Source organism: Neomonachus schauinslandi, chromosome 12 (assembly GCF_002201575.2).
Source record: "Neomonachus schauinslandi chromosome 12, ASM220157v2, whole genome shotgun sequence".
Classification (NCBI taxonomy): domain Eukaryota; kingdom Metazoa; phylum Chordata; class Mammalia; order Carnivora; family Phocidae; genus Neomonachus; species Neomonachus schauinslandi.
In genome coordinates this window covers 86,000,590-86,015,437 of record NC_058414.1, presented here as the reverse complement: position 1 = coordinate 86,015,437, position 14,848 = coordinate 86,000,590, and the positions used below count along the sequence as shown (strand labels likewise).

General features: G+C 41.5%; 1 protein-coding gene across 5 annotated transcripts in view; it reads left to right on the top strand.

Moving 5' to 3' along the window:
- CHCHD3 (coiled-coil-helix-coiled-coil-helix domain containing 3) overlaps positions 1-14,848 on the top strand; it is a 271,107-nt gene that overhangs the window by 245,705 nt on the left and 10,554 nt on the right. For all 5 annotated transcript variants that reach the window (XM_044920171.1, XM_021692981.2, XM_044920172.1 and 2 more), the window contains one exon: positions 13,638-13,773. In XM_044920171.1, coding sequence (XP_044776106.1) covers positions 13,638-13,773 — 136 coding nt within the window. The remainder of the gene's footprint in view (positions 1-13,637; positions 13,774-14,848) is intronic.

Genomic DNA, 14,848 nt, shown 5'->3' with positions numbered 1-14,848 from the left:
AAAAAAAGAAACATGTTAGAATTTTTAAATTAAGGAGTAATTGTGTTGTTGATGTTTCATAGGCGTGCGTGTAGTTCAATGTGATTATACATCCCATATAAACTTTCCACTTTCATTAGCTATAAAATGCTTGAAGGTGTAGCCCTCATTTATGGGGTATTAAATAGGGAAATATTAGTTACTTGAATTCATAATGTACTTTTCTTCTAAAACTTGGTCAATCATGTGATTAGTTGTGCTTAATCCTAGAGATGAAATGGATTATCAGCAACTTACCTTCTAAGTTCTTTCTTTTCCCTACCAGTTACATTAAACATCCATTTCCCAAATACAAAGAGACTTTTTTTTCCCCCTCATTTCTGGGACTTCCAGGGAATTAAGAGGTTAATATTTATAATACTGAGTTTCAGAGATGCAAGGCACTGTGTACAAAGTCATGTTTGAGCATTTCTTTTAAGCCTCTATGCTCCAACCCTTTGAAGTGTATTTAGTTCCTGTGGAAACTTATCACTGTGGTGTAGGTAGTGCCCTTACCCACAGTGAAAAATAAAATAAATTCAGAGTTATGATTGTATAATTTTATAACATGGCTTGGGAAGTGGACATTAGGAATATGTGTAGTTGTGCTCTTTAGCTGTTTAGATTGTGTTTGAAAACAACCTTGCATACATCACCATCTGTCCTTCACATTGAAGCCAGAATAGGTATAAACAGTGGTTTAGTAGAAGTTTTAGTGGGTTCTTTTTCTCCCAACACCACAAATAGTAGCTTGTTGAGGAGGCAAAGGATATGAGAAATATTTCAAAAGTAAAATTAGTTACTGGAGGTGAAGAGGGAGAAGTAAGAATACTGATTGCCTCCTACGAAAGGTTGGCATTTTACAGGGTATGCAGTTGGTAGAATTGACGTTGATGAGCTTGAAGAGGAGGCAGCGGAGGGCAGAGAGACTATTCTGAGGGTAATAGTAATAGTAGTCTGTGCATAAACTGTTAGCTTAGCCTAGGGCGCTGTTAAGGCGAACCGAGCAATGGTTGAAAGTGAAAAGACTTTTCAGAGGAAGAACTAACAATCTCAGTGACTTCTGGAATATAAAGTATTAAGAGCACAAAAGAACAAAAATGTAATGCCTACTGATAAGCTAACGGTATTGCTATTGGTGAAAAATGGAAGGAAAATCTTGTTTGGGTAAGGAACTGGAAATCAAATAAATTGGACGTATCCAGTTATTGCTTAGTCTAAAGGTCTTTGAGTTAGAAGGAATATAAGAGGGCCACCAGATCTAGTCCCTAGCTTCAGGTAGGGAAGATTACCATCTGTGTATTTTATAAAGAACTGATGCCCAAAGAAGCCAAAGGTCACACAGCTACTAACTGATGGAGAGCAACTAGAAAACCCATTCTATCACACAGAAAGCAATGGGAAACCCCCCAAAGAGGGAAGGATAACTCCATCTGGAACCCCAGAAGAACAACAGGGGCAAAGACCTGAGCTTTGGGGATCACGCACAACCAAGAGAGGGAGGGAGGTGGGGAAAGCGCAGTGAAAACCATAGGGAAGGGACCAACCTCCCTGACAGACAAGGATTTCATGGATGGAGCCAGCTTCCAGGCTTTCCACTCGTGTTACATTTTACTCCCAATGGCTTACCCCATAACTTAAAATAATCGGGTGGTTTCTCTGTCCTTCTTTCTCACAAGGTTGCTGAGATATTAAACCAGAGGGGCTGTGCTGAAGGCTGACATGTGTGAAGGCATTGTGAATTATTTCCCAGTTCACATTTTTGTTTCTGTGTAGAGTTGGCATGTGGGATTTCTTACCTGGTGTCTCGGTGCTGTTAAGTGCTACGGATTCACAGAAACAGGTTTTGGTGCTTAGGCAGCCTGAGGGAAAGCAACCTTTCTTTTAGCAGTTTTTCAGGGCATACAGTATCTGTAGATAATATGGCATTGTAATCTTTAAAATGAATTATTTCTTGATAAGCAACATATGCCTGTGATAGAAGATTTGAATGTCACATGCAAAAGTAGACCACCTCCTTAAGTCCATGACTTCCTATCCAAGTCCTCTTCTTTGAAGCAACTCCCGTTACCAGTTCTGTGTCTTTTTCAGATACATCCTGTGCATATATTAGCATATGCGTGTTACATGATTTTAAATCGAACTTGAGTACATGATGAGCTTACAGAGAATAAGTAACTGTTGTTGACTAACACCCATAAACTCCTCTTTTTCAAATGTACTTTATGCCAGGCTTTCTCCATCTTCTGTTAACCATTAGTCAACCATTACTTTCACTGCATGTCTATTTTGGAGAGCAAAAAGGGGCTCAAAATGAATGTACGAGACACAGTGTGAGCGTGAGGACAAGACCTATTGGTAAATGCACACATCGATCCCTGCCTCCAATGCATTTACTTTATATATAAAAGAAGAGCTGTGGTGGGAAATCCAGCATGGGGGGAGGGGGTACAGGAGGGTCTCCGGCCGTTCCCTTGTCGGCATCAAGCATTGTTTGGTCTTCGCAGACACCACTGCGTGCCTGGCCAGTCGGCGCACTCCGGGTTTGCAGGGCTGTCTCTGCTCTTTCGCCACCAGCACCTAGGGACACCTTTAGGAGGAGGATCCCTCTTCTGTACTCACAAGAGTTCCATCTCTGTCACGTGCCTCCACTAGCCATTGAGGTTTCTCAAACAGACAGACTTCTCCTCCTGCACCTCGCCAACCTCATTTTTTGTATTCTTGACAGTGGACTTCTTGCTTTAACCAGGAAATCTGTGTTTCTCTGTGATTGCACCACGTCTGCAAGGACCGGGCCCTCCATTCTGCCCTTCTTGCCTTCCTTTAAAGGACTATTGAAAACTCTCCATTTTTCACACAGCCTTCCCTATTTCCTGACTTCTGAGCACACCTTCACTCATGACTGCCCTTGATGGGAATTCCTTTTCTCCTAGAACGTGTCTGTTGGAAGTGTTTGGCTTTCTGATCTTACGTAAATATCCACAGGAATCTTTGGAAGAAAAAGTTTATTAGTGACATCACTGCCTTTACTTCCTTTACTTTTTCGTCCCCTCCCTTAACTGCCTAAGCCTTTCCCGTTCTTTAAGACCCTACTGAAATTCTTTCATCTCATCTACGATCTCCACATCTTCAGCCAGATGTAATCTTCCCCTTTCATATTTTTCCCTTTTTCCCATCCAGTTGTACCCTGTTAAAGTAGCTCCCTCCATTTCTCTTACTGCTCGTTCCTGAAATTGTTTCTCCAAATGGCGAGGGATCAAATGCCATGGCTTTTATCAGCCGCCTTGTTGACAGTCTCCTCTGTCGTGAGGCTCAGCCCTCCCCAGCTCCCCTGCCTGGGACCGTGTGTTGCATGGGTTCTTCCCTGTACTCTCAGCTCTGGGGCCGCCCCACTCCCTTCCCTGCTTCTCTCCCCCTCCCCGGAGGCTGCAGTTCTGTCCCAGTGCACCCTGTGTCTTGCTCGGGGATTTCTCTGTGCTTGCAGCCCTGCCCCACGCTCAGGTCCAGCTCCACCCCTGTCCACCTGGGGTTCCTGGCATCCTTAAGCACTTTCATTCTGTAAATCCTCGGGCCTAAGCCATGTGTGTGTCGTTCAGTCTTTCCTCTTCTTAACTCCGTGTCCGTCTGCTAACACATCCTTCCATTCCTGCTTTCCAAGGCTGCCCTTCTGGCCCGTTTCTGTACCTGGGGAGTGCCCTGCTGGCCTCCCAGCCTAGGCAGGTCCCTCTGCCGTCTTTCTGGTCTATTCAGAACAGATCCATCTTTTCACAGTGGCACCTTTATAACTTCACCCCCTCATTTGGAAAGGCTGGTGGCTTGCCCTCAGCTGCAGAGTAGACTCTAAGCTGCTGTCTGTTACAGGCAGTCTCTCCCAGTCCCAGCCCCTTCCTTTCCAGCATCGCCTCTCACCTCTGCAAGCGCTGCCTCCAGCCTGAGTCCCCTGAAGGAGCCTGGCTCCACTGAGCTGGGACTGGGGCTCACACACCCCCCAGCAAATGACCTCTTGCAGTCCCACCCTTCATTCAAGAGTCTTCTATTATCCCATTTCCTTTTCCGTGGACTTCCACACTACCCCCATCCGGGAAAGACCACTCCCTCCTCAGAACAGTATAGCACCTTTCCTTGGCACCCTCATTGCCCTGGGCTTGACTTCTGCGAGCGGGTGTCTTTAACGAGTGTGTGTTTTTCTCCTTCCTTTTGTTTCTACACACCCTTTAGCACCCCCATCACAGTGTGTACACGGTGGCCAGCACGGTGATGCCCATGTGGCTTTTCCCTGCCTGGCTGCCCTGTGTCCCTGGAGCTCCGCCGGTGTGGCCTGGTGACCCCATTCAGGGATTTCCCGCGTCCAGTGGCAATGCTTACGCACTCTGCCCTTCAAGTCCTCCCCACGGCAGGGAGAACCAACAAGGGGCTTAGCTCCAGCTCCTTCCCACCTGCGACTCCCCCCTCCCCTCCTCGTCCCTGGCACTCTGACACTTAGAGGGCAAATCGGTAGGGGTGACTTTTCCTTTCCTTCACTCGTCACTAAAATAAATACATTCGCAATTCTTACAGTTTAAGAGAGCCAGCCACATGCCTTCCTGGGTGTATCTGGGAGTCGGCTCTTGTTTTCCCAGTGCAGTGGAGGAAGGAATCTCCCTTCAAGTGATGCAGCACACTGTGTCACTACAGACTTAACATTTGTTCTTCACCTAGTTGTGTTAGGGTGTGCCACAGTCCGCACTGAGCTCTGTGACAGTTTTGAAATTTTAAAAATGAAGCTATTCTTGACTTCTCTTAGTAGGAAAAGCACTGTTTCACATGTGATCACAGCAGGGAAGAGGTGGGGGTAGTGGGATGTATTTTTATGCTCGGGTGACTCAAATGGGATTTCACCAAACGTCTCACCCCCCCCCCCCAAGCATCCCCCCAGCTGAAGAGCATAAGAAATCCATCCGAAAGGGTAATTCTTTTTGAAAAATTGTAAGTGCCTAAAAATAGGAGCTTAACATGAATGTGTATGCTCAACCATATTTCTGTGCAGACTGCTGGTACCATACTACTCAACTAGAAGATTCTGTGACTCTATGCTATTATAGTAGTTAGATCTCGTTGATGAAAATGATATAATAAGGCCTAAGAAATATATATTTCTCCAAAATATGGAAGGATTATCTCTGGGAGGTTGTATTCAGTGTTTCATTACATTTGCTTGGAGAGTCTTGGATTCATTGCGCGTATGCTCCGTCAGAAAAAACCTGCTAAATTGCCAGGACTGGTGCCTGCCTTTTGGTTGTACTGGGGATAGCCACACTGGCTGTAACCAGTTCTTCCTCTTCTGAACTTGAGGACTTTCTGCGGGAAGAATGGGCGATGAAGAGAAGTATAATATCCCCCTTCTAGAAATTGCAATGAAAGATGTCTTGGAAAACAAAGGCCACAGTTTGTTTCCATGGTCTAGAATGTACAGCCTCCCCTTTGCATTGTCCTTCCCCATGGGCTGGTTGGGATGCTCAGCTAGACCCTTTGCTTTTGCTCCACTGAAACTCATCTGGCCCCAGAAATCTTCCTTCCTCCTCCATGATTTCCCTATAATTCTGGTATATTCTTTTGCTTCCCAGTATCTTTCTACCTTCCCCATCTTATCCCCGTTCCTCCTGTCTCCCTCCTACCTCCAAATTTGGGCATTGATCCAGGACCAAATTATCCAGTTTAATCTCCTTGGCCGTATCAAGTAATAAAGCAATAGAGTCATTACAAAAGTCATTCCCAAATAGGAAAAACAATGAAGGCTGAAGAGTCATTTTAGCACCAATGGAGAGTTACCACCAGAACTCTCCTACTAAGACAGCAAATGGGAACTTTTCTCAACATTTGTTTATTGTTGGTAGGTCTAAAATTGTGCTCTGGCTTCTGATTATTTCCTTGTGGATTCCTACTTGACTCAGAATGTATAAGCTCTAACTCTATACAGCTAATTCCACCTCTCCAAACCAAGCCTGAGTCAGCAAGTGTCATGAACACAAATACCAAGCTTTTCTCTAGGGGGAAGTAGGAGGAGTTCAGAAGGCTTGGAGTCACCAGGTTATGGGTGTATTTGTATCCCCAAGGTCAAAGGAGGTCTCTCCTCTCCATCTCTGAATCTGTCTCTCTAGTCTAGATACACTGGACAGATCTTCAGCAGGCTCTAAAGTTGCTTCGAGAAAATCATAAGACCAGTTCTTGCTTCCTGTTCACTAGTGATAGATGTCCTCTTGTCTAAAACACTGTATTTCCATTTCTGTCCTATCCCAAACCAGATCTCCGGATTTGTTTAGCACTATGTTTACAATTATATTACCTCTCAATCTCATTATAAGACATGTGCAATTTGTCTCTCCCCACCCCCATTAGACTTTGAGCTATCTGAAGGCAAAGATCATATTTTATTCAGACCCTATCATAGTGAATGGCATTTAATGAATGCTTAATAATATCTGTTATTGGAATAACAGAATGGATGAAAGAATGAATGAACCAGCCAACCCTCATATTTTCCATTCTTAGACCAATTTTAGTGAACATTCCAAAGTAACAGGATAGGGGAAATAGAAATCACTCATAAAGTCTGGGGGACAAAATAAATTAACTTGTGTTGGCTTAAGTTCAATGTATTATATATAGGTATACACATATTGTATGCGCAGGATTAACATTTTGTAAGTAGTTTAATTAAACAGTTACTTTACCAAATCAGGTGAGAGTAAATGCCATGCTTTTCTTTAGTTGTACTTATACTATTAATAATAATGCATTTCTTCACCTTGAAGCCTTATTGAGATATTTCAAATAAAAATAATTTGGTGTATTAAGATGGCTTGGTCTCGCTCACACAGTGATGTATCCCTTGGAGCTTCACATTTAACATTTGGCCCTGGACATCTCTGCATTCCATGGCTTGTAGGTTTTTTAAGGGACAGAGAATGCTTCTGCAGATAGTACAGTTCTTATAAACAAGGGCAGCTTCTATGAACTGCGATTCTGTTTTGTTCCTACTGTGTGGATGCAGGAGGTGGTGTTTCTAGTCAGGATTCTTGTGTAAACTGCTGTTGTCTCAGGCACTGCTAAAGCAAAGAGCTGCATTGTTAACCCACTAGTCCCTGTTTTTATTACAGCGTTATTACTTGGCATTTATTAAGCAATAACAATATTCCAAGCATTGTTAAGAAAGAAAGGGAGAAAGGGAAGGATGGCTTATACTTCTCTAAATTAAGGCTCACTCAGTGCAATATGTTAGCTCAAGCATTTCGCCTAATGAGAAGATTGTGTGAGTTTGAGAAAGCAACATCTCATGAGTCCTGGGTTGTTCCAAAGAAAGTGTGATCGGAAGTTGATTTGGGGTCCTTCCAGGTTGAGTTAATGTTGGCCTCATTTATGTTCTGTGTCCCTAAACTCTGTATAATTATTGCCTCTTATTCCAGATACCTTTTATGTAAGTAAGAAATATTTTATCTCTCTTTTTGAGATGTATGCCTTGCTGCACATAGCCCAAATGTGTCAAGGGTACCATGATGTGGTAGAAAATTGAAATTAGCCAACTGATTGTTCTTCTCTGCCTCATACCTGATGCCTCACTTCACAAATCTTTTCAACCAAATAAATAACTATTTCTTGTCCAAGACATTATTACTTGGAGAAATTTTCTGGGAAAGTTTTTTTTTTACTAATATTAAGTGGCCATTAGTCTTTCTAGGTTACCAGATTTTAAGAAAATATTTATAAAACAAAAATGGTTTGGGCCCCTATTCTTCGGAGATACAGCAGAAGATGGCGCCATTTTTCTAAATCCAGATGCTTGTGGGGTGAGTCCATGTAGTAGAATCTCACTCAGGGTATGGTGAAGTTGGCAAGATGTCATGTGGTTCTCTGAAGAGTAGAGTAAGAGCAGTCTGCTCAGGAAGACAACGCAGACATCTGGGAGTCCCATAACGTCAGATGTAGTATTGTCCGCTGAGCCCCATGAGAAGGCAGAGTAGCCAGCCCCCACAAGCTTTCACCTGGTCACCTGTTAAGTTCCCACTCTCCTCCTACGTTTACCCTAATGTCCCCATCATTTCCAAGCACTCAATATTACTGAATAAGGAAGAAAAATATATTGCAAAATTGGAAAGCTTTTCACTCACCTTATATTCTGGTGTGTTGGTGTTCATCTGCTTGGGGTGTGTGAGGCCTGTTGGTCTAAGAACAGTGAATCTGTTATATAGAGCACTGCATTATTCATTTTATCTTGGATGGGTGACCAGAGGTCCTGTCTGTGTATTTTTCCAGGTATTAGGCCTTCTGCGTGAGATGTTAATACCTGTAGGACTGGCAATGTTTTCCCCTCCCTTCCTTGCAGATAGGTCACCTTCCTCCTGTGGATCCAGATTAATGAGTTGTGATACTGACCTCTTTCTCCAAAATCAACCATAGATTAAAATTAAAAATTAAATATTAAAATATTTTCAGATAGATCTTGCTGTTTCAAGCCTTGGGTGTAGAGGATAGAATTCTATAAACTCTGTTGTATCTCTAGCCAAAGCTGAGTTTTTCTTTAACAACACCCAGTTGAATCTGCTGTTTGAATGGTATGGCACTCATTGTGGGTAACGATCCACTCTCCAGCCTGATTGGTTCGTTGAACTGAGTGCTGGACCGGGTGTCCTCAAGGTCAGCGGTCCCTCCTCTGATAAAGGGGGAGGCCTCCTGGCATTTTTTGTGTTGAGATGATAGACAACATCATAGCTCACATTCATCATTTTAGAAAATAAATGTTAAAAAAAAAGTCCTCTGCTTTTATTTCACTTTATTTTTTCAGATTTTATAGCAACGTGTATATGGAGACAAGTTGAAACTAAGAAAGCAAGCAGCTTTTGGAGATGTTTGGCCTTTTAAGTGTAATTGAGTTGTCTTTCAGATTTTGCATTGTTAGAAAGAGGCTGTTTACATTTTATTCTGGAAACTATTAGGATATTGTAATTTAAGGTAAAATGAAAAAAGTTGAATAGGTAATACTTTGAATTAATACTTTCTTCATTGATACTGCATTTTATGATAGCTTTATTATAAATGATGAGTGGATTATTACATATTTTTAACTATTGGCAATGGGGTTGAGAGCTTTAGTTTTATATTATAAAAGCAGAAATCCTGACTCCTGGGCTTAACATCTAATGAAATGTTTAATACAGAATAAAATTAAGAGTTTTTGCATTGTGCCATAGTAATTAGAGCTAAAGATTTAACTCCATGGCTATGTTTGGTGCCTGCTTTTAATGTGGTAGATACCATTTTATGAGATCACCAGATCCCATGAAGGATGCATTGTCGCAACCTGCTAAAAGAATCAGAATTATTTTAGCACCAGCCATTCTCATATCTATCCATCTACCCATCCATTCCTCCCTGCCTCCCTTCCTTCCTTCCCTCTCCCTCTCTTCCCTTCTTCCCCTCTATCCCTCCCTCCACTTCCCTCCCTCATCCCCCCCGCCCCAGCCACCACCACTCTGTACTTACTGGTCCAGATACAGGGAAAGGGTCCTTTTTTGTGCACCTGTACTCCTAATGAATGATTTCTGTGTTCCCGAGAGTGTTAGGAATTTGTGGCTGCTGATTGTTATTACATGACTTCTTTAGCCTTCTGGTGGAGACTGGCATGAGGAGAGCTGCCTCCATATTTTCTTTCCTTCTCTGAAGTTACCTTATTATCCTTGCCATTTATATTTGCAGAACTAAAAAGATGGGTAAGTAGTTTCCTCGAAATATAAAGCTCAGACCCACATCAAAGAAGTTTCTCAGACATGAAGGTGGGGGAAGCAGCAGTGAAACCTCCAGATAGCTCGAAAACAGATGGCCGAGTATCAGGGTGTCACTGAGTCTGAAGAGGAGAGCTGAACACTGCCTATCTCAGCTTCAGTTTTACCGAAATGTTTTTATTTGTCTTTGACCCTTAATTCAACTTACAAGAAATTATCCCCAAGAAAGAATCAGAGACAACAGTAACAATTTATATCCATCTCCATGTTATTTTAAGCACTGAAAAATTAGAAACAGCCCAAATGTATTTCTGTATTCTTTTCTGGGTTTTTTTCTCCCCGGAGTTTATACAATGGCCCTGTCAGTGCAATGAGCAAAATACTTGGATCTATTTTCTTAGCTGCCTTTTAAGTGAATATTTAGCATTAAACATTAGCAAAGATGGTTTCACCAGCTACAGAATGCCTTACCAGGAGTGATTTTATTCTCTGTTCAAGTCTTTGGCTTTCCAGTTCTCTCGCTGAATACAGTCATCAACCCCCTTGGTCCTCATTGCCACTGTGGGGTGGAGTAGGAAGGGCGAAGGCAGCTGCTGGTGCTTGTGGGAGTGAGGGGAGGAGGAAGGGAACAGAGTGTAGAGTCCAGAAAGGAAAAGGAAAGTGAAGAGGGGCGTAGAGATACGTGGTGGGACCCATCAAAATCCCAGTCATTTCAAGTGACCACAGAACTGGGTTTTTTTTCTTGTTTTTCATCAATATATATTTTCAAGTATCGACTTTATTCCACCAATTCCTTTTTGCCAAGTATGTTTTTGGATTACTGTTCTATCTCTTCTCTATTACTGTTTCGAGTTCTCCAGATTTGTATTTCATCTTTGTCTTACATTTCTCATTCACCAGTGCCTTTTTAAATCTTATTTTCATGCAAAGATTAAATTGTTTAAATGTCTCTTGCAGCTAAGATTTAATTTTCCTTCTTAGGTATCTTGAAATTCTGCCCTCCTGTTATTTTTGCCTAGTAGTGGCTTTTTCCATCAGCAGGAAGGAAAGCAGTCAATAGAAATCAATTGCTGACTCAGTGGCTATATGGAGGGCTTACCATAATGCATATTGGAAATGCCTTTAAACCTTTTCCTGAATGGAAGGTGCCATGGCTTGTGTTTTATGGCCTTCTAATGGTGGACGGTAATCTCATTTAGCATTTTCCCAGAGTGAAAACAGTGCATTAGAGTAGCATAACAAGCATTGCGGATCAATACAGAGGCAGAGCTTTGCCCTTACAGATTAATCCAAGAAGAATGTACCAGAGTCTACTCCAGCAACTGGGAGACAATTATGCTGATTTCCACCCCGTTCCCCCCTTTTCTGCTATCTAATCATCAATACACATTGAAATGTATACAAAAAGGATTTCAGCAGATGTGTGTGTGTGTGTGTGGACACACACACATAGACCAGACCAGCAGACAGGAAATCAAGGACCCTGGAAGTGAGCAGTATTGATTTGTGGTGATAAAAGTATATTTTGACACATTTCAAATCATAAATAACTCATGGACATTAACTTACATGACTAACAGCTCAACTCAGTAAATGTTTATATACAGCTTAAATTACTTCTTTCTAAGGAGTTCATAGTATTGGATGAATTATTCCATCACAAATAGTTTTTTAAAGAAAAAAAGAAACACCCTCTTCTTTATGATGTGTAGTATGTGGAAGCTCATTCTTTACAATCTTTTTCATGAATGTTAATGGGGAAGAGCTGAAGAGAAGGTCGGGATTGTTCTCGTCTTCTTTCCCCATCCTCCTTCCTTTGCTTTTAAATCTAAGATATGGTAGAAGAATCGTGGTCCTCAGCACTAGGATAGAACATAACCCTGTTTTCCCATGAACAGTCCTAGGCATTAGTCATGTATTTGCTGGGTTCAGCTGACGTAATGCTTAATTATATTTTATTCAATATTTATCCAGATGTGTGTCTTGCTATAATCAGTAAGTTTGTGGTGTCTGTGCTTCTGCTTTTTGAAACATAGCTAACTCCCTTTAGATGCTGATGCTCATGGAAGGGAATTAGGGAAATCCATGTCCAAAAAAAATTCATAGACATAAGGAACTTTGAAATCTTAGAGAGAATGGAAACTCCAGGGATTGGTTATAAATTCTGTTCTTAGGTATTTGGCAGAGCAGTAAGGTAGTGTTCAATGAAAAAGTAAAAGCGATGTAATGTAAAAGTTGTGGGATTATTATTTTTTTTTTTCCCTGTATGTCTACTTTCCTTAGAAGGTAGTAAGAAGTAAATTCCCTCAGGGACCAGTAACATGGTTTGCATTTCAGTTTTCTGTACAAGCAAAATATGTATTAGCTTAGTGGGTTGGATAAAAGTAATGAGACAAATCATCACCCAGGGGTTTCCTTATTGATGAGAAATATTCCCCCTATATTCTCTAGGGTTTTTTTTTTTTTTAGAACCCATTTAATATAAAATAATGCTATTTCAAGATTACTACAGAAATAAAAAACTTAAATTGCAAAAAAAGAACTGATATGAAAGACTGGAAGCCTCTTGTACTAAATAAAACTAATTTGAAAAATATGAATTCCTAGATTAAAAGTGATAATATTACGTATTTTTTCTGTGTATGTTTAGTCCTTATAATTCAAGTTCCTCTACCATCTTAACAAGAATATTTCCTTTTCATTGGTATAATTCATTTGGTTGATTTTATTATCATTTTTCAAGTGTATATTTTAAGATTTTTGGAGGCATTTATGTTTGGTAGTGCATATTCACTGAAAGCAAATCTTAACTAAAATCTGAGATTTGTAAGTATAATTAGTAAAATTTTAGCCCAGAAAATTTATAAATGTTTTTTCTCCACCCATTTGTATTCTCAGTAGTTTATTGCATGACTTCTATAACAGTCTTTACTTCTTGGGATTTGCCTCCTAGTAGATGTAGGCTAGTAAATTACACCAGGTTATGGTGTAGTCAGTGTTAAGTGGAAGGTGAAAGAAGTGGTAGAAGACGCTAATACAGGGTCAGTGGGGTCGCCAAAAAGAGAATAGTAGACTCCACCCTCAATGGAGAGCTAGTGAAGCTGTCTAGAGAAGGTTACACTTCAGTACTTAGCTCAAATATTGAAAGTCGAGTCCTTATTTTCTGGATATATAGGAATGGGTGGGAGTTTGGGTACAGGGCATGTCCAAGATCAAGAGCAGCATGAGCAGAAACATGAAGGGACATGTATAGATCAAACCCTGAAAGTGGTTTGGTCAGGCTGAAGCAATGTAGGGAATGAAGGCTGAAGAGTAGGTGGAAACCTGATCCAGAAGGACTTGCCTGGTTGACCTTGCATTTTGTTTAGAAAGCAGTAGGGAGAGATACGGTCTCAGTGTTAGAACCTTCTGGAAGGCAGGAGTAAAGAGGCAAAAACTAAAAGACAGATTAGTTTAGAGGGCTTTGCCTGATTCCAGGATAAAAGTGATTATGAATTAATGTAATGGCAGTGAATATAGAGAAGGAGGACCAGACTGCATTATCTCGAACTTTGCAACCTGTTGGATGTGGGCATGAAAGAGAGAAGTTAGGACTCTCAGGTTTTTGATTTGGCTGACTAGGCTGAAGAGTATTGGCACCATTCACCTGGTTTAGGTATAGGTTTGGTTGGGAATGTTACAGTGTCCGGAGAGGCTCATGGTGGTATCAGTTACTGGAACTAATTTCATAGAAATCATTTTTAGAAACTTTTTTTCTACACTTGCAACATTTATATCTTACTTAATGTTTTACATACTCTTTAGCCTTGATCTTCACTCTGATTGAAGACCGTTTGTCTCACTGGTTCCTGTTTTTGTTTGTAGGCGGTATGAGTTTCGTCCTGTCTGTGCTGATCTGCAGGCCAGAATTCTCCAGTGTTACCGCCAGAATTCCCAGCAGACCCTCGGCTGCTCCGCTCTGGCCAGCCAGTACATGCACTGTGTCCGTCAGGCCAAGCAGGTGGGTGCGCAGGCCCCGCTAACTGGGGCACCAGGAGAAAGCAAGCCTGGCATCGTGGGGCAGGGATAAGGACGGAAGAGCTTTATAAGCCAAACTAGTCGTCATCGTCAAAAATTGCCATAACAGGTCCGTTAGTTAGTAATCAACTTCCGTCCAGCTGGTTGTGGGAAGAGCCCATATTCTCCTTGTGTGTAACTCCTTTACTTGCAGGAAAGACAAAGATTCTTACTAAAACAATATTTTTTTCCAGTTGCTTTGAACTTCTGTCCTTTATGATAATTGTGTCCTGAAGGCCATTGCCCCATATTTCTTGGCTAATACTCAAAGCCAGCAGAGAGGAAGGATACAAGTTAAGGGGCCAACAGCTTAGGGTCTGTAAGCAGCAAGCAGTTGTGCAGAGAGCCTGGTTTAGAAACGCAAAAAACAAACAGAAAGCTAAAACAAAAAGCCACGTTTCAAGTTCCATTCAGTCTTCTACCAGTTGGTAGAGCCCACCGGATTGAGCAGGGAAAGTGAGGCCAGAGATGGGATTTAGGCAACACTTTCCATCACTTTTATGTACCGCAGCCATACTCTTCTTTTGACCCTCCCCTCATTCCAGAATAATTCGATGTTCACAGGACAATGTGTTTTCTCTAATTCACGTGCTTTAGAAAGCTAATGATAAACCCTGAAGCAAATGATCAGTTCTGGCAGGTCACATAATTGCCTATCATTTAACTGACTTAACAGTTGGATGTAGGTTGTTCTGACAGAAATTGTTGGAAACCTTGATTCTTTCTGCTGACAGACTCCCTAGAGTTGACCTTCTGACCCAACTAAATCTAGTGTTTGAGTTACACAGCATGCGTTTCTGCAGTCTAATTTGCTGTAGTTATAATAAAACCACTTAGTGTAAATTTCTAACACTATAAATTTCTGATATTTATGGGAGGGTTGGTATTATCTGTGTAGCTGGAAAGTAACATCAACACTAGTAGAAAAAAACATAATCAGGATTTATTAAAAACCCATGTTTTCTTTAAAAGCCTAGTGGCTTGGGGCACCTGGGTGGCTCAGTCATTAAGCGTCTGCC